The sequence below is a fragment of the Hyperolius riggenbachi genome, chromosome 12 (genome assembly GCF_040937935.1).
Source record: "Hyperolius riggenbachi isolate aHypRig1 chromosome 12, aHypRig1.pri, whole genome shotgun sequence".
NCBI classification, from domain to species: Eukaryota; Metazoa; Chordata; class Amphibia; order Anura; family Hyperoliidae; genus Hyperolius; species Hyperolius riggenbachi.
The window spans coordinates 80,789,284-80,809,347 of NC_090657.1; the positions used below are offsets into that span (position 1 = coordinate 80,789,284).

The window sequence follows — 20,064 nt, forward strand, 5'->3', positions numbered from 1 at the left end:
TAAAGAGGAGCTGTCAGCCATACTATCTCAGAAAAAAACACATATATAAGTAGATAAAAACTTGCTCTACTTACATATGTATTGCACTGTCCACATTTAGATTTTAGTGATTTTTCTACAGTAAAAAAAAAAGAGAAAATCCTTCTTAGCATTTCCCGTTTTAACTGTGGCTATTTTGAAGCCAATACTGATGTAATTTCCTCCCTTACTCTCCTCTGCCTGATTGCGTATGCATTGCCTGCCCTCCACTATAGAAAGTGCATTGTCTCAGCATGAGAAATACTGGCCAATCAGAGAGGAACAGAGGTGTGGGAGGGAAAAACAGGAGGGAAAGAGGCTTCAGCCAATCAGGCTGCATTAGTTAAGTCTGAGGGGAAAGTAGAGAAGCAAAAAAGGACAACCCAGCATGCCCTGCAACTTCCTTTTTGTGTACCAAACTTTGTGTGTACCAAATAAGAGTCAGGTAAACTGAGGAATGATCATTTATCAACAAGAAAAGTGATAGTGATTTTAACTTTTGGATTGCCTGGTTGGCATCCTTATTACTAAAAAATAAAGAATTTATTTTTGCTTTTATGCCCGACAGTTACACTTTAAGTGTCAATGAAAAGTATGCTTTGCTGTCACCGGTGAGGTGTGCATTTTGCGGTAACGCCTTGCATGCACTGTGTGTTGGGATGCTGCCCGCCATTAAAACGCACTGCACTGTGAAGACACATAGATGTTGCATTGTAGTGTGACATTCTGCATTACAATGCATCTGTTACATCTCACCACTGCGAATGTAGCGTAAGTTATTATGTTACATCTTTGCTGTCATGTCATTTGACATGAGAGAATGGTATCAGGAAAGATCAGAATGTATGATAATGGATTCTAATGAACAATCTGATGGCTTTTATAGATATGTATATATAAAAAAACCACATTAGCTGGTTTTCCAACACGTGATTGATATATCATTGTCCGTTATATAATTAGTGAAGCAGTAGCTGCTGGTACCATAAAGGGATCAGAACACAGAAGAGGTGAGGCTGGTCATTATCATAGCATCATATATGTGTGTTTTCTATTCATTATAGTTAGTTGGGAAAAAGTATAGTATCAGTTGTTAAAAGTATATTTATTTAGTTATCATTTGTTATTTTATGAGTTTGCCAAAGAACTGTATACCAGGGGATAAACAATTATACTTAACCTCCTACTCCTAAAAATGATTTTTTTTAAGTATCACATGGTTTTCTTCTATATTTAAAGGACCTCTGTCGCGAAAATCTTAAAATGTTAAATATATGTAAACATATACAAATAAGAAGTACATTTCTTCCAGAGTAAAATGAGCCATAAATTACTTTTCTCCTATGTTGCTGTCACTTATAATAAGTAGTAGAAATCTGACCTTACCGAGACTTTGGACTAGCCCATCTTCTTATGGGGGGATTCTCAGTGTTTTCTTTACTTTTAAAAGCACTTAGTGAATGGCAGTTGCTCCAACTGCCAAAAAAGTGTGCAGCGAGCAGGGAGGCTGGCCAGCATCTTTGTATAAATCTTATAAAGAATAAAGGCCATGCTGAGAATCCCCTATGGAGAGATGGACTAGCCCAAAATCTGTCGGTAATGTCAGATTTTTTTATACTTACAGTAAGTGACAGCTACATAGGAGAAAAGTAATTTTTGGCTCATTTTACTCTGGAAGAAATGAACTTATTTGTATGTGTTTTAAATGTTAATATTTCTGCGACGGTTTCTCTTTAAACATTTAAAAAGTAGGTTGAATGTTTTACTGTCTTTAATCAGTGGCAGCATATTAAGTGTCCCAGAGTTAGAAAAAGGTCAATAGTTCATGTATTTTATCTCTCCCCTGCCCTCAGATGTTGTATTCTGCCAGGAAAACTTTTATGGCTGCAATTTGCTTATCAGTAAGGCTTATTATATTCCCGAAAAGACAGAAGCTGTCACTTCCATGCCTAGAAACTCTTTCAGGCAGCAAAATAAAACAAGTAAAACAACCTGGTTATTAATATTTTATGTACTGTACATACACATGTTTATCTCATCATGTCACATATTGCCTTGGCTATACTTTAAGGTGCCCATATACTCTATGACTTGATTTGTTTCATAAATATCTTGCAGATTTCATTGTATTAATCAAATCTGCCAGAGATCGATGCCACAGTGTAGTTGCTCGTTGTAATTTTTTTTAAAACTCTTTTTTATTGAAAATTGGCATTAAAGAAGCGATTATGCAATACAGGACACACGTATAAAGATGCAGCATACGCTCCACAGATTGAACATAACCATTTTGTACACAATCCTTAATATAACTAAGGTAACTAAGCATCAACAGAATGGGTATTGTAAATCAGAAATTACGATTGCTAATTGAAGAGATGAGTATACACAAGTCAAACAACCAGAAAATGAAAAGGTGAACCGACCAGGCTAACCTCATAACTTTATAAACAGATGTTACGCATATTGGAGTATTGAAGTAATATCACTGATAAATAAGACACCAGTGCTAATATATTGTATATACTTTCACTATTACTAATGCAGCATACATTAAATAAGGGTGCCAGGAAACAAAGGCACAGGGTAATGCCAAAAAATATTACCAATAATTTACTACTACTAAACCTAACCCTACTCTTACTCAAAACCCTCCTTGTACCGGTGCCTAATCCTAACCCTTACCCCCCCTGTTGTTGCCTGACCCTAAGACCCTGTCTGGTGGTGCCTAACTCTAAGACCGTAAACCTTGTTGGTGCCAAAACCTAAACCCCCCTTCTTGATGCTTAACCCTAAAACTCCCCTTCCTGACGCCTAACCTTAAAATCCCTCTTTCTGATGGCTAACCCTAAAACCCCCTTACAAGACGCCTAAGTTCTAAATTCCCCCGTTATGACTCCTAGCCTTAAAACCCCCCTCTCTGACGCCTAATCTTAAAACCCACCTTCCTGATGCCTAACCCAAAAACGGTCCTTCCTGACACCTATCCCTAATTCCCCCCTTTATGACGCCTATCCTTTAATGAATTTTAGATCAATAATTTTCAAACCGATAATTCTGAAACAAAAAATTTTGTTTAGGCAGGCCCAGCACCCGCTATTTATCGGGCGCCCAAATTTCTGCTTATGGCGCCCAAAAACTGATATTTTGCATTAACGCAGATGGGGCACCCAAATAGCCATTTACCGCAGGCGCCTACATTTCTTGCTTTCACTAATGAAAGGGTTAAATAACTGTGACAGCAGACTGCCCTGCATTATTACTCTGATCAGGATAAATAATCAATAGTCCAGGGCACTCAGGTATTTCAGCAGCCATGCACATGGCTACTAATGACAGGCAACTTCTGAAGCACCAAACACATCCTGCCACCTCTCCCTGCTAATGTTCCAGCTGCAGCACAGCAATCATTTCCTCTACTCACCCTGCTGCTCTGCACATTCACTCACTGCAGACTGTGTGTAGAGAGCGAGGAGACACATTGCCCACGGGACAGGAACAGGGAGAGGTGCTACATCTAGTGCAGGAAGTAGTACAGTCCCATGCACTGCCTGCTGCTATTTTCCCAAATGTTGCCTGGACATGGACTTAAATACAAAGCCTGCATGCAGCGAGTTAGAATAATGTGAACAGTTACTGTGAACAGGCCCACAGAATTGACCACTGTGAAACTAGCCTTAAAGGACCTCTGTTGCGAAAATCTTAAAATTTAAAATATATGTAAACATATTGTCAGGATCTCTCCTGTAGCATGTTCTGTCGGTTGCAGTGGGACTGCAACCAGGCAATTCTGACTTATCTGCTTGCATTCAGTTGCGCATTTGCAATCAGTCTCATTGTCATTTGCAGTCACTTTCCAGCTCAGAGCAGTTCAGGATGCTGTCATAACTCCTCCTTTTGTTAATTGTCATTACTTGTGCATACAACTACGCTACATAGGAAACAATGTGTTGCAACATTGTTACTAGGGAAGTGACACAGGTGTCAATGGACCTCCATCCCAGCAAATCTAGATCAACACCAGTTTGCTTACCGAACAAATAGATCGACTGAGGATGCCATCTGTGTAGCTCTCCATGCTGCCCTCTCACACCTGGAAAAGCTCAACTCCTATATTAGGATGCTCTTTGTTGACTACAGCTCAGCATTTAAAGAGACTCTGAAGCGAGAATAAATCTCGCTTCAGAGCTCATAGTTAGCAGGGGCATGTGTGCCCCTGCTAAAACGCCGCTATCCCGTGGCTAAATGTGGGTCCCTTCACCCCAAACCCACCCCCGCAAGACTTGGTCGCAAGTTGGTCGTAAAATTTTCTCTTACTGGAGGCAGGGCTAACGGCTGCAGCCCTGCCTCCAGTCGCGTCTATCAGACGCGCATTGCCGCCTCTCCCCCGCCCCTCTCAGTGAAGGAAGACCGAGAGGGGCGGGGGAGAGGCGGAGATACGCGTGGGGCAGGGCTGCGGCGGTTAGCCCTGCCCCAACCCGGAAGCACTCCCCCGCTGTATGGAGGGGATTTGGGGGTGAAGGGACCCCCGTTAAGCCGCGGGATAGCGGCGTTTTAGCAGGGGCACACATGCCCCTGCTAACTATGAGGTCTGAAGCAAGATTTATTCTCGCTTCAGACTCTCTTTAACACCATTGTACCTAGCCAGCTGACCAACAAACTCCATGCACTAGGTCTTGCTCCCTCCATATGTACTTGGTTATTGGACTTCCTTACTAATCGCCCTCAAACTGTCAGACTAGGAAAACAGACATCCTTCACCCTTACCCTGAGCACTGGCGTGCCACAGGGCTGTGTATTAAGCCCTCTCCTCTATGCACTTTTCACCCATGACTGCCAGCCTATCCATTCCTCAAACATAATTGTTAAGTTTGCAGATGATAAGACTGTCATTGGGCTTATATCAGACAATGAGGAAGCTGCATACAGAGAAGAAGTTAGGAACCTAACTGCATGGTGCGACATTAACAACCTGTTATTAAATACAAAGAAGACCAAAACAATTATTCTGGACTTTAGGACCACCAAAAAGACCACTCACCTACCGCTAATGATCAATGTAGAGGCTGTGGAGAGAGTTTCCAGCTTCAAATTTTTGGGAGTCACCATCGCAGAGAACCTGTCCTAGGCTGACAATGCTTTAGCTCTAACTGGCAAAGCACAACAACGCCTCTACTTTCTGAGAAAACTAAGGAGCGCTAACCTCCCACAGATGCTGCTGGTTAATTTCTACAGATGCACTATAGAAAGCGTTCTGACCAATTGCATGACGGCCTGGTACAACAGCTGCACGAAGGCTACTAGAGAAGCCCTGCAGCGAGTTGTTAAAACAGCAGAAGCCATTATTGGCACTGAACTACCATCACTGGAACTTTTGTATAATACTCGCAGCGTGAGAAGGGCCAAAAACATTATCAAGGATAACACTCACCCTGGAAATGCCTTGTTTGAGCTCCTTCCATCAGGTAAACGTTTTAGATCAATCCGCACACACACAAACAGACTGAAAGACAGCTTTTTCCCATCTGCCATAAACTTGATGAACTCTGAATCCTCTCTGAAATAATTAACACTGTGTACAAATTGTTTAAATATCTGTAATACCTGGCATATGTGTATAATTTCTTCTCTTTCTTGTTACTATCACTATGTTCCCTATATGCACCGTGGGGTTGTCATGAAAAGTAATTTTGTTGTGTTACACAATGACAATAAAGTGAATTGAAATGGAAGCCTGCATCACGGGTGGGCTTCGGGAAGATTAATGAATGGGAACAAAGTTCCCATTCATAAATCTAACGATCGGGCGGTGGATTTCGTCGGCTGGAGGCAGCGCAGCAGCTCTATTTAAGAATAAACACTGTTTTTGAATAAAAACAGTGTTTTTTCTTGTAGGACATTCTCGGATTGGCACAGGCGATCTTTTGTCCCCTGCAGTCAATCCCCCCTGCACTCGCAGCGCGATCGCGGGCTATTGCCCGCACGATTGCTCGCACAGCCCCCAGGCTGCAGGAATGTGACTATTGCATCCCTGCAACTCTAGCAGCTGCTGCTGCGGACGTGAAGCTCACATCCGCGCAACATAAATAGTTAAAGGAACACTATTAAACTAAGTGTTCAAAAATAACAATGTACAAATAATGTCAAAGTAGCTGTGTAAACATTTTCCTACTTTTCATGTTAAATATCAGAGGCAAAAGCTGTAATTCATTGTGTGGAGATTTTAGTTCGGTCGGAATGTCTCATTTGCATAGGTCAATCTCTGCAGTCTGACATGCTAAGAACAGTGTAATATTTAAGCAGAGTTATATGAAATGCTTCTAGTGTCACGTGTCACATACCATTACAAATTTTTATGTTGCACACAAGATACATTTCCTCTGCTCTCTGCAGACAGCTCTCGGAGAGATTTCTCTCACACAGGGTTAACAGATGTATTGTGAGGGAATCCCCCTCCCCTCAAGGTTCGCTCAGCATCAGTTTTGGTGACACTGAAGTGTGAAAGGAATTAGATAACAGTAAACAAATAGATAAGCATTCAAATGTATTCACCAGTATTTAGCAGCACTTTCCAAACTATTCCTATCTCAATTGAAAAAAAATATGTGTAAGGATCCCTCCTGTAGTGGGTTCTGTCCGTTGCAGTGGAGCTGCAAATGGACAGTTCTAGCTTATCTGCTTGCATTCGGTTGTGCATTCGCAATAAGTCTCATTGTCATTTGCAATCGCTCTGCAGTTCTGGGTAGCTCAGGATGCTGTCATCATTCCACCAATTGCTTATTGCAGCGGAGCTGTGGCCAGATAGCCCTGGATTTCCTGCATGCATGTTGTTACATAATACTGCATGTATTTCTTATGGGTTTTCTTTGCATTCACAGTCAGCTATCAAATGGTAATCAAGCCAGCTCAGGATTGAATGATTACCATTCAGCTGTGTGGGAATTTGCATACCTGCATCCATTGGCTGATGCCAGCATAAAAGTCTGCCTCCCATTTCATACCCCGCCCGACATAGCGTTCAGCTCTCTGAGTTGTCATTGGGTCTATGCTGTGAAAGTTGTTATTGTAAATGTGTATTGCCTTGCTCTGTATTGTCATGTCTGCTGGACGTTTGCTGACCTGCGGGGGTCAGTGAAGTCCTTCTGTAACGATCGGTGTAACACAGAGAGGGTCTGATTATTGGTGATCTGCAGTATCACCAAGAATACAGATATATACCCGATTATTGATGATCTGCAGTATCACCGATAATCAGATATATCACTAACCTCTGGACACCGGAGAGATATGAGTGTTTTGGTGCAACAGTAAATACTTTGAGGACAATACCTGGAAAACAGGTATCAGAGCAGTAGACTGTACTGCAAAAGAGAACAAGTGCCTTCCAGTAACCTGAGAATCTCCCGAAGGGAGGAGCCAGGCAAGGAGATGGAAGGACCAGAGCGTCAGTGACACCAAATAGAAGGGTGTCACTAATGATCTGTGAACTATCTCTAAGGTAGGGAGATAGCTCTCAAGGTCGGGCAAGCCAGGTCGGCAACACACAGACAGATAAGTACAAAGACAGGAGACAGATACAGTGATCCTAAGACATGCAGAGTTTGGCAACAGAATAACAGATATAGCGAAGTACCGAATCAGTAATCAGAAGAGTAGTCAGGAAAGCAGAAGGTCATAACAGATAATAAACAATGCCTAGTCTTGGTGTGAGCTCCGTGATCATCAACACTCTGGAACTAGTCTGAAGTATAACAGAATGGTAATACAATTCCCTAGTCTGGGTGTGAGGTCCGTGATCATCAACACCCTGGAAATAGTCTGAAGTATAACAGAATGGTAATACAAGTCCCTAATCTGGGTGTGAGGTCCTTGATCATCAACACCCTGGAACTAGTCTGGATATAACAACTGGTAACACAGAATCTAACAAAAAGTCTGAGTGCTTCCACATAGTGATCGCAACGACAGACAACCAGTGAATGACCAGCACCCAGTATATATAGCACAGCGCTCTCCAGCGCCTCCCCTAAGTGCTGGACCAATGGGAACTGGTTGAATCGTCAGCTGACTGGCTTGGTCAGCTGCCTCCCTTCTGGCTGTCATAAAAGTTCTGCCTCTCAGCGCGTGCGCGCGTCCTTCTGAACCTGTGTGGACTATCAGTCCCAGCCACACCAGCCATGTGTTGTGTACCACCCGCCGCGCTGGACGCGGAACCAGCCACACCGCTATCAGGGCATGCGGCGGTTTCTCTGCGTTCAGCCATAATAGTAGATGTAGGCCTACGCGTGCAAACCGCCGTGTTGGACGCGGAATCAGCCGCCTTGTTCTGAACACACGCGGCGGCTTTTCCGCGTTTTTTCACACCTTCTGATACTGATAGTTAGATTCTGCCAGCACCACGTTGGTGACTGGTAGTATTCCTTCTAGCCTTGTTCTTGAGGACGAACTAATGATCTGTGAACTATCTCTAAGGTAGGGAGATAGCTCTCGAGTTCGGGCAAGCCAGGTCGGCAACACACGGACAGATAAGTACAAAGACAGGAGACAGATACAGTGATCCTAAGACATGCAGAGTTTGGCAACAGAATAACAGATATAGCGAAGTACCGAATCAGTAATCAGAATAGTAGTCAGGAAAGCAGAAGGTCATAACAGATAATAAACAATGCCTAGTCTTGGTGTGAGCTCCGTGATCATCAACACCCTGGAACTAGTCTGAAGAATAACAGAATGGTAATACAATTCCCTAGTCTGGGTGTGAGGTCCGTGATCATCAACACCCTGGAACTAGTCTGAAGTATAACAGAAGGGTAATACAAGTCCCTAATCTGGGTGTGAGGTCCTTGATCATCAACACTCTGGAACTAGTCTGAAGTATAACAGAATGGTAATACAATTCCCTAGTCTGGGTGTGAGGTCCGTGATCATCAACACCCTGGAACTAGTCTGGATATAACAACTGGTAACACAGAATCTAACAAAAGGTCTGAGTGCTTCCACATAGTGATCGCAACGGCAGATAACCAGTGAATGACCAGCACCCAGTATATATAGCACAGCGCTCTCCAGCACCTCCCCTAAGTGCTGGACCAATGGGAACTGGTTGAATCGTCAGCTGACCGGCTTGGTCAGCTGACTCCCTTCTGGCTGTCATAAAAAGTTCTGCCTCTCTTCTGAACCTGTGTGGACTATCAGTCCCAGCCACACCAGCCATGTGTTAGTGTACCACCCGCCGCGCTGGACGCGGAACCAGCCGCACCACTATCAGGGCATGCGGCATTTTCTCCGCATTCAGCCATAATAGTAGATGTAGGCCTACGCGTGCAAACCACCGCGTTGGACGCGGAATCAGCCGCCTTGTTCTGAACACACGCGGCGGCTTTTCCGCGTTTTCTCACAGTACCCCCCCCCCCCCCTGAGTAGTGGACTCCGGACAGCTCCTACCCGGCTTCTCAGGATGTAGGGCGTGGAATTCCCTCTTTAATTCATCCGCATGCATGCAGCAATCAGGTACCCATGTTCTTTCCTCAATGCCATAACCCTTCCAGTGAACCAAATACTGTACTGAATTCTGTACAATACGTGAGTCTTAAATCTTTTCCACTTCATACTCAGGTTGGTCATCCACCATCACAGGGACCATCACAGGGGGGGGGGAGGGGGGGAGTGGAATCTACATGCACTGCTGGCTTAAGCAGGGATACATGGAACGATCTCACACCACGCATGCTGGCAGGAAGGTCAATGGCATAAGTAACATTGTTGATTTTCCTGGTTACTGGGAAAGGACCCACAAATCTGGGTCCTAGCTTGGGTGAAGGCTGTTTTAAAGCCAAATGACGAGTGGACACCCAGACCAGGTCTCCTGGCCGGAACTTCCACTCTATGGAACGTTTCTTGTCAGCTTGTCCTTTCTGACTCTGAAAACCCTTCTCTAGATTCTTTTTCACAATTCCCCACATGTTTTTAAAAGACTTTTACCAAGCCTCTAAAGCTGGAAACGGAGTAGAAGCTACTGGCAGTGGGGAGAACCTAGGCAACCTTCCTGTTACCACCTGGAATGGAGAGAATCCAGAAGAAGAGCTTTTCAAGTTATTGTGTGCAAATTCTGCAAACGGCAAGAACTTGACCCAATCAGTTTGTGCATCCGCAACGTAACACCTTAGAAACTGTTCCAGAGATTGATTAATTCTCTCGGTCTGACCATTGGTCTGTGGGTGGTAGCCCGACGAAAACGACAGTTCCATGCCCAACTGATGACAGAATGCCCTCCAAAATTTAGAAACAAATTGGACTCCCCGATCTGACACTATATTTTCCGGAATGCCATGTAGCCGGAAGATATGCAGGATGAATAGATCGGCCAACTCCTGGGCCGAGGGGAGTCCTTTCAGGGGCACGAAATGGGCCATTTTACTGAATCTGTCGACTACCACCCAAATGACCGACATGCCCTCAGACCTCGGGAGTTCACCCACAAAATCCATGGACAAATGGGTCCATGGTTCACTTGGGGTGGGTAAAGGCTGCAATGTTCCCACAGGTGCCTGACGGGAGGGTTTACTTCTTGCACACACTGCACATTCTCTCACATACTCCTTGCAGTCAGTTGCCAATGAAGGCCACCAAGCACACCTAGCAACAAGGTCCTGTGTTCTGGTGGCACCAGGATGCCCAGCATTTTTGTGGGAGTGGAACATCTGCAATATCTGGAGACGAAATGGCAATGGTACAAACATGACCCCTTCAGGCTTTCCCTCAGGGACATCCTGCTGGAAGGGACTTAAAGTTTCAGTCCAGTTCCTCCAGATCTCTGTGGCTGCCAACACCACTTTCTGTGGGAGAATAGTCTCTGGGTCTGAGGGCTGTGCTTTCTCTGGCTCAAAACATCTGGATAAAGCATCTGCTTTAATATTTTTACTACCCGGGATATACGTAATTATAAATATGAATCTTGAGAAAAACAGTGACCACTGAGCCTGTCGAGGACTCAATCTCTTAGCCCCTTCGATGTATTCCAAATTTTTGTGATCAGTGTAGACTGTAATCGTATGTTCTGCTCCTTCTAGCCAATGACGCCATTCTTCAAAGGCCAATTTAATGGCTAGGAGCTCCCTGTTGCCTATATCGTAGTTTTTCTCTGCGGGTGAAAATCTACGGGAAAAATAGGCACATGGGTGTAACCTCCCTTGCAACCCAGAACGCTGAGACAGCACAGCCCCTACCCCAACCTCTGAGGCATCTACCTCCACAATAAAGGGATAGGAGATGTCAACGTGTCTCAAAATGGGTGCAGTACAAAACAATTCCTTCAGAGTGGAGAAAGCAGCAAGAGCTTCGGGGGACCAGTGGTTAGTATCTGCCCCTTTCTTTGTGAGACTGGTGAGGGGTGCGATGACTGTGGAGTACCCCTTTATGAACCGTCTATAGTAATTAGCGAACCCTAAGAATCTCTGGAGAGCCTTCAGTCCCACTGGCTGAGGCCACTCCAGAACAGTAGAGACTTTGGCAGGGTCCATAGAAAGGCCTGAGGTAGAAATTATGTACCCCAGAAAGGCGACAGATGTTACCTCAAAAATGCATTTCTCCAACTTGGCATATAACATGTTTTGTCTTAGCTTGTGTAACACAAACCTGACATGGTCCTTATGCTCTGAGAGGTTGGCTGAGAAGATTAGTATATCATCCAGATATACAAGGACAAATTTGCCCAAAACCTCTCTGAACACCTCATTAATGAGTTCCTGAAAGACGGCCGGGGCGTTACACAACCCGAAGGGCATCACCAGGTACTCGTAATGCCCATCGGGTGTGTTAAAGGCCGTCTTCCACTCATCGCCCTTTCTGATCCGTACCAGGTTGTATGCACCCCGCAAATCCAATTTTGAGAAAATCTTAGCATTGGTGACCTGAGTAAATAAATCATCTATTAAAGGTAATGGATAGCGATTTTTTACTGTGATTTTATTCAGGCCCCGATAATCAATGCACAGCCGAAGGCCTCCGTCCTTTTTCTTTACAAAAAAGAAACCTGCCCCAGCAGGCGACCGGGAAGGGCGAATGAACCTTTTGGCTAAGTTTTCACGGATGTATTCCTGCATGGCCAACTTTTCAGGCCCAGATAAATTGTAGAGATGACCTCTAGGGGGCATACAACCAGACCGGAGATCGATAGGACAATCAAGTACGGTGTGGAGGAAGTTTATCGGCTGACTTAGGACAAAACACGTCCGCAAACTCGGCATACTGATCTGGCAATCCCTCCACGTGAATCTTGGTCTCACCCAAGGTTACCTTCGCTAAACAATGATGAAAGCAATGGGAAGACCAGCTCGTTAGCTGACCAGTGGCCCAATTAATCTGAGGTGAGTGAAGTTGTAACCAAGGCATGCCAAGAATGATCGTGGAGGTTGTCATTCGCAACACAAAAAAATGCAAATCTTCTCTATGCAACACCCCGATAGTGACTCCCACTTCTGGAGTCTGTGACAGAGGACTGTTACCCTGCAGAGGGGAATCATCTACTGCAGTAACTTGAATTGGTGGTTTTACCGGGGTGACTGGAATACCCAATTTCTTTGCAAATTCGTAATCCATAAAATTAGCCACTGAGCCCAAGTCAATGAAGGCTTCAGTGACCTCAGACCTATCTTCCCATGAAACAGTACAGGGAAGAAGCAAACGTTTATCATCTAGGGGTAAAAATTGCACGCCTAGGGTATTACCCCCAACTACACCTAGGCAGAAGTGTTTCCCGACTTCTTAGGGCAATTCTGTACTCTATGACCCCCCTCTGCACAATAAAGACAGAGCTGCTCTGCTATCCTGCGTTTCCGCTCCACTTGAGACAATTTTGACCGACCAATCTGCATTGGCTCAGGCGGAGGTGAAGCGGGAGAAGGTGGAGTTACTGGAGGTGCAGCGTGGGACACCACTCTCACATGTTTTTTACCCCGGGTCTGTCTCTGATAGTGCAGCCGGCGATCTATCCTGATGGCCGATGAAATGGCCTCATCGATGGACTTAGGTTCAGGCTGGCTTAACATAAGATCGGAGACCTCGTCTGACAACCCTGATAAAAAACAATCTAAAAGGGCAAATGTGTCCCACCTGGCCGATACTGACCATCTCCTAAATTCAGCAGCATAATCTTCAACCGGACTCTTGCCTTGACGTAACAGTTTGAGCTTCCGCTCAGAAGTCGAGGCAATGTCTGGGTCATCGTAAATTATAGCCATAGCTTTAAAAAATTCCTCTACAGAGATTAGGGCCTGGTGACCGAGGGGAAGACTGTACGCCCAGGTCTGAGAATCGCCTGATAACAAAGTCTTAATGAACGTAACCCTTTGGGTCATGGTTCCTGAAGAATTAGGCCTTAACTCAAAGTATGATAACACTCTACTTCTAAAATTTCGGAAGTCAGATCTGTGACCAGAAATTTTTTCAGGTACAGGCATACGTATGTCTGTGCTAGGAGGAGATCGCACTTCATCCACAGCCGTCTGTAGGGTTTGTATGGACCCAGACAGGGTATTAATCTGGGTCTGATGGTTACCCAGCACTTGGTTGATATTTTCCACCATAGTGGTAAGTGTGCCTAGACGGCTGATGAGTGCGTCCATTTGTATTTGGTCTGCTGTTCTGTAACGATCGGTGTAACACAGAGAGGGTCTGATTATTGGTGATCTGCAGTATCACCAAGAATACAGATATATACCCGATTATTGATGATCTGCAGTATCACCGATAATCAGATATATCACTAACCTCTGGACCCTGGAGAGATATGAGTGTTTTGGTGCAACAGTAAATACTTTGAGGACAATACCTGGAGAACAGGTATCAGAGCAGTAGACTGTACTGCAAAAGAGAACAAGTGCCTTCCAGTAACCTGAGAATCTCCCGAAGGGAGGAGCCAGGCAAGGAGATGGAAGGACCAGAGCGTCAGTGACACCAAATAGGAGGGTGTCACTAATGATCTGTGAACTGTCTCTAAGGTAGGGAGATAGCTCTCCAAGTCGGGCAAGCCAGGTCGGCAACACACGGACAGATAAGTACAAAGACAGGAGACAGATACAGTGATCCTTAAGACATGCAGAGTTTGGCAACAGAATAACAGATATAGCGAAGTACCGAATCAGTAATCAGAAGAGTAGTCAGGAAAGCAGAAGGTCATAACAGATAATAAACAATGCCTAGTCTTGGTGTGAGCTCCGTGATCATCAACACCCTGGAACTAGTCTGAAGTATAACAGAATGGTAATACAATTCCCTAGTCTGGGTGTGAGGTCCGTGATCATCAACACCCTGGAACTAGTCTGAAGTATAACAGAATGGTAATACAAGTCCCTAATTTGGGTGTGAGGTCCTTGATCATCAACACCCTGGAACTAGTCTGGATATAACAACTGGTAACACAGAATCTAACAAAAGGTCTGAGTGCTTCCACGTAGTGATCGCAATGGCAGACAACCAGTTAATGACCAGCACCCAGTATATATAGCACAGCGCTCTCCAGCGCCTCCCCTAAGTGCTGGACCAATGGGAACTGGTTGAATCGTCAGCTGACCGGCTTGGTCAGCTGACTCCCTTCTGGCTGTCATAAAAGTTCTGCCTCTCAGCGCGTGCGCGCGCCCTTCTGAACCTGTGTGGACTATCAGTCCCAGCCACACCAGCCATGTGTTGTGTACCCCCCGCCGCGCTGGACGCGGAACCAGCCGCACCGCTATCAGGGTATGCGGTGGTTTCTCCGCACTCAGCCATAATAGTAGATGTAGGCCTACGTGTGCAAACCGCCGCGTTGGACGCGGAATCAGCCGCCTTGTTCTGAACACACGCGGCGGCTTTTCCGCATTTTCTCACATCTTCTGATACTGATAGTTAGATTCTGCCAGCACCACGTTGGTGACTGGTAGTATTCCTTCTAGCCTTGTTCTTGAGGACGAACTATAGCAGCAGTTGCCATTAGTTCGCTCCTACCTGTTAGTCTTGTCTATCTCAGTGTGAATATCGCCATCGCTGAAACAGCAACTAGATTAGCTGAGCATTCCGTCTGTCTGTCTGTTGTCTGTCTTGTTAATTATCATTACTTGTGCTTTAGCTAGTGAGTAATTTTGAGAGCTACATTTCATATATTGCGCATCAGCACGATATATATGTACTCTAGTCAGTAAGTATTGTATTATTGTAATATTGTATTGTGTACCGACCTTTGCCTACGAATCTGCCTAATCCTTCCAATACGACTGACATCTGAATTAACGTGTATGACCCAAGCCTGATACCGATTACGTCTGTTGTGTATTGTATCACATAGCATCTAGCCTGATAGGCGGCCCAGAGCTGCAGTTGCTCTGGGCAATCTTGTTCCCTTGTTTATTATTCCTGTGTCCATCTGTGGAGCCTCTTCCATTATCCAGCTACTTAGCCTTGTTGCGCCGGGTGGTCAGAAATTCTGACCACCCAGCATTACAATATGTTCATCGATAGTGTTCCTTTAAAGCAATTCTAAAAAGGCATGACCAGAATACAAGGACTTGTTTTAGACAGACACAGAGAACTTGTTGGTAGATACTAAAATCACATGAGCCAATTTTTTTGTAAAAATATCACAAATAAGAATATTCATAAACATACACACATGATTACAACGATAACACATTTTCCAAAAATATGTGGGCATGAAATAAATCACTATTACCAAATTCAGAGAAGTTTATGAGGCACATTCGTATAGATGAGAATAAGCAGACTCCAAGGTACAAAAAGGTACAAGATACAAAAAAAACTCTTTGGCCTGGTGCACACCAAAAACCGCTAGCAGATCCGCAAAATGCTAGCAGATTTTGAAACGCTTTTTCTTCTTTTTCTGTAGTGTTTCAGCTAGCGTTTTGCGGTTTTGTGTAGCGGTTTTGGTGTAGTAGATTTAATATATTGTTACAGTAAAGCTGTTAGGCCTAGTGCACACCAGAGCGGTTCTGCTGCGGTTTGCGATCCGCTTGCGGGTGCGGATCCGCTAGGGTAATGTATTTCAATGGGCTGGTGCACACCAGAGCGAGAGGCGTTTTGCAGAAACGCATACTCCCGGCTGCTGCAGATTTTGGATTGCGGATGCGTTTCTGCCTCAATGTTAAGTATAGGAAAAACGCAAACCGCTCTGAAAAACGGCACTTCAGAGCGGTTTGCCAGGCGTTTTTTGTTACAGTAGCTGTTCAGTAACAGCTTTACTGTAACAATACATGAAATCTACTACACCAAAAACGCTTCCCAAAACCGCAAAATGCTAGCTGAAACGCTGCAGAAAAAGAAGAAAAAGCGTTTCAAAATCTGCTAGCATTTTGCGGATCTGCTAGCGGTTTTTGGTGTGCACCAGGCCTAACTGAATAGCTTCTGTAACAAAAACGCTGGCAAAACTGCTCTGAACAGGCGTTTTTCAGAGCGGTTTGCGTTTTTCCTATACTTAACATTGAGGCAGAAACGCATCCACAATCCAAAAAATGCCTCACCCCGGGAGTATGCGTTTCTGCAAAACGCCTCCCGCTCTGGTGTGCACCAGCCCATTGAAATACATTACCCAAGCGTATCCGCAGCCGCAAGCGGATCGCAAAACGCAGCCGAACCGCTCTGGTGTGCACTAGGCCTAACAGTTGGAACTGATTACTTCAGGTTTCTTGACACACGTTCACATTGAATAACTGGAAATACATATATCCAGGCACATCGCCTCTAGTTAGGACATTAAATAAATTATTAGGGAAAGGGAGGTGCTGAAGGGGGTGTGGCTAGAAAACAGCAAAAATCTATTAACCCTTCGCACACTCACATGCAAATGTTCAAACAAATGCATTCACATATTCACTCATCCAGGCACAACTGTTATCCCTACAGCTAAATTAAAAGCCAGGGTTTTAGTTCACAGAAGAATGCATTCTTATGCTTAGTCACCTATACTGCGCAGAAGTACCCAGGTAAACATAGGTGTCCTAACTCTGGCCCTGTAACATGCATAGTGCAGACATGCAAACACATTCCTTGCATCAAACCTATCAATGGATTAGGAGCACACATCCTAACTTCCTCTCCTGGGAAAGACGGTGCATCTTACCAATCGCACAAGGGAGCTAACGTTATGTGTCCACGTGCACCATGCGCATACACCAGCATAAGCTGTGTGCATGCTGACAAATACATACAGGGGAAGGAGGGAGTGCACTGAATTGGACCCTAGCCACAGGGGTCAGTAGTAAAATGGAAATACATATATCCAGGCACATCGCCTCTAGTTAGGACATTAAATAAATTATTAGGGAAAGGGAGGTGCTGAAGGGGGTGTGGCTAGAAAACAGCAAAAATCTATTAACCCTTCGCACACTCACATGCAAATGTTCAAACAAATGCATTCACATATTCACTCATCCAGGCACAACTGTTATCCCTACAGCTAAATTAAAAGCCAGGGTTTTAGTTCACAGAAGAATGCATTCTTATGCTTAGTCACCTATACTGCGCAGAAGTACCCAGGTAAACATAGGTGTCCTAACTCTGGCCCTGTAACATGCATAGTGCAGACATGCAAACACATTCCTTGCATCAAACCTATCAATGGATTAGGAGCACACATCCTAACTTCCTCTCCTGGGAAAGACGGTGCATCTTACCAATCGCACAAGGGAGCTAACGTTATGTGTCCACGTGCACCATGCGCATACACCAGCATAAGCTGTGTGCATGCTGACAAATACATACAGGGGAAGGAGGGAGTGCACTGAATTGGACCCTAGCCACAGGGGTCAGTAGTAAAATGGAAATACATATATCCAGGCACATCGCCTCTAGTTAGGACATTAAATAAATTATTAGGGAAAGGGAGGTGCTGAAGGGGGTGTGGCTAGAAAACAGCAAAAATCTATTAACCCTTCGCACACTCACATGCAAATGTTCAAACAAATGCATTCACATATTCACTCATCCAGGCACAACTGTTATCCCTACAGCTAAATTAAAAGCCAGGGTTTTAGTTCACAGAAGAATGCATTCTTATGCTTAGTCACCTATACTGCGCAGAAGTACCCAGGTAAACATAGGTGTCCTAACTCTGGCCCTGTAACATGCATAGTGCAGACATGCAAACACATTCCTTGCATCAAACCTATCAATGGATTAGGAGCACACATCCTAACTTCCTCTCCTGGGAAAGACGGTGCATCTTACCAATCGCACAAGGGAGCTAACGTTATGTGTCCACGTGCACCATGCGCATACACCAGCATAAGCTGTGTGCATGCTGACAAATACATACAGGGGAAGGAGGGAGTGCACTGAATTGGACCCTAGCCACAGGGGTCAGTAGTAAAATGGAAATACATATATCCAGGCACATCGCCTCTAGTTAGGACATTAAATAAATTATTAGGGAAAGGGAGGTGCTGAAGGGGGTGTGGCTAGAAAACAGCAAAAATCTATTAACCCTTCGCACACTCACATGCAAATGTTCAAACAAATGCATTCACATATTCACTCATCCAGGCACAACTGTTATCCCTACAGCTAAATTAAAAGCCAGGGTTTTAGTTCACAGAAGAATGCATTCTTATGCTTAGTCACCTATACTGCGCAGAAGTACCCAGGTAAACATAGGTGTCCTAACTCTGGCCCTGTAACATGCATAGTGCAGACATGCAAACACATTCCTTGCATCAAACCTATCAATGGATTAGGAGCACACATCCTAACTTCCTCTCCTGGGAAAGACGGTGCATCTTACCAATCGCACAAGGGAGCTAACGTTATGTGTCCACGTGCACCATGCGCATACACCAGCATATGCATATGCTGGTGTATGCGCATGGTGCACGTGGACACATAACGTTAGCTCCCTTGTGCGATTGGTAAGATGCACCGTCTTTCCCAGGAGAGGAAGTTAGGATGTGTGCTCCTAATCCATTGATAGGTTTGATGCAAGGAATGTGTTTGCATGTCTGCACTATGCATGTTACAGGGCCAGAGTTAGGACACCTATGTTTACCTGGGTACTTCTGCGCAGTATAGGTGACTAAGCATAAGAATGCATTCTTCTGTGAACTAAAACCCTGGCTTTTAATTTAGCTGTAGGGATAACAGTTGTGCCTGGATGAGTGAATATGTGAATGCATTTGTTTGAACATTTGCATGTGAGTGTGCGAAGGGTTAATAGATTTTTGCTGTTTTCTAGCCACACCCCCTTCAGCACCTCCCTTTCCCTAATAATTTATTTAATGTCCTAACTAGAGGCGATGTGCCTGGATATATGTATTTCCATTTTACTACTGACCCCTGTGGCTAGGGTCCAATTCAGTGCACTCCCTCCTTCCCCTGTATGTATTTGTCAGCATGCACACAGCTTATGCTGGTGTATGCGCATGGTGCACGTGGACACATAACGTTAGCTCCCTTGTGCGATTGGTAAGATGCACCGTCTTTCCCAGGAGAGGAAGTTAGGATGTGTGCTCCTAATCCATTGATAGGTTTGATGCAAGGAATGTGTTTGCATGTCTGCACTATGCATGTTACAGGGCCAGAGTTAGGACACCTATGTTTACCTGGGTACTTCTGCGCAGTATAGGTGACTAAGCATAAGAATGCATTCTTCTGTGAACTAAAACCCTGGCTTTTAATTTAGCTGTAGGGATAACAGTTGTGCCTGGATGAGTGAATATGTGAATGCATTTGTTTGAACATTTGCATGTGAGTGTGCGAAGGGTTAATAGATTTTTGCTATTTTCACATTGAATAACTGTCTTCTGATTCTGAATCCCAGATGGTGCTATTGCTCTACTGCTGTATGCTCCTTGGGGCACTTTCCACAGAAGCTGCTCCCCAAGAAGATCTAATCTCTAACTTACCAGGATTGGATAAGCAGCCACCTTTCCGGCACTATTCTGGGTATCTGAATGCAACTGGTGGCAAATACTTGCATTACTGGTGAGTTCCCTTATGCCAGATATCCTATCTAGTTCCTCATTGAAAGCACTTTTTTTTAACTGTGCATCTAATCTTTGCTTTGCTTAG

The 20,064-nt window shown here is 44.6% G+C and overlaps 1 protein-coding gene across 2 annotated transcripts in view; it reads left to right on the forward strand.

The window, feature by feature from the left end:
* Window positions 1–20,064, forward strand: part of LOC137542515 (lysosomal protective protein-like) — a 109,399-nt gene that overhangs the window by 23,116 nt on the left and 66,219 nt on the right. Inside the window, exons 1-2 of one of the 2 annotated variants that reach the window (XM_068264490.1) lie at window positions 992–1,028; window positions 19,814–19,977. In XM_068264490.1, the coding sequence (XP_068120591.1) occupies window positions 19,814–19,977 (164 nt within the window). In that variant the 5' untranslated portion in view covers window positions 992–1,028. Of the gene's footprint in view, window positions 1–991; window positions 1,029–19,813; window positions 19,978–20,064 lie in introns of those variants that run through there. The other variant, XM_068264491.1, reaches the window with a different exon arrangement.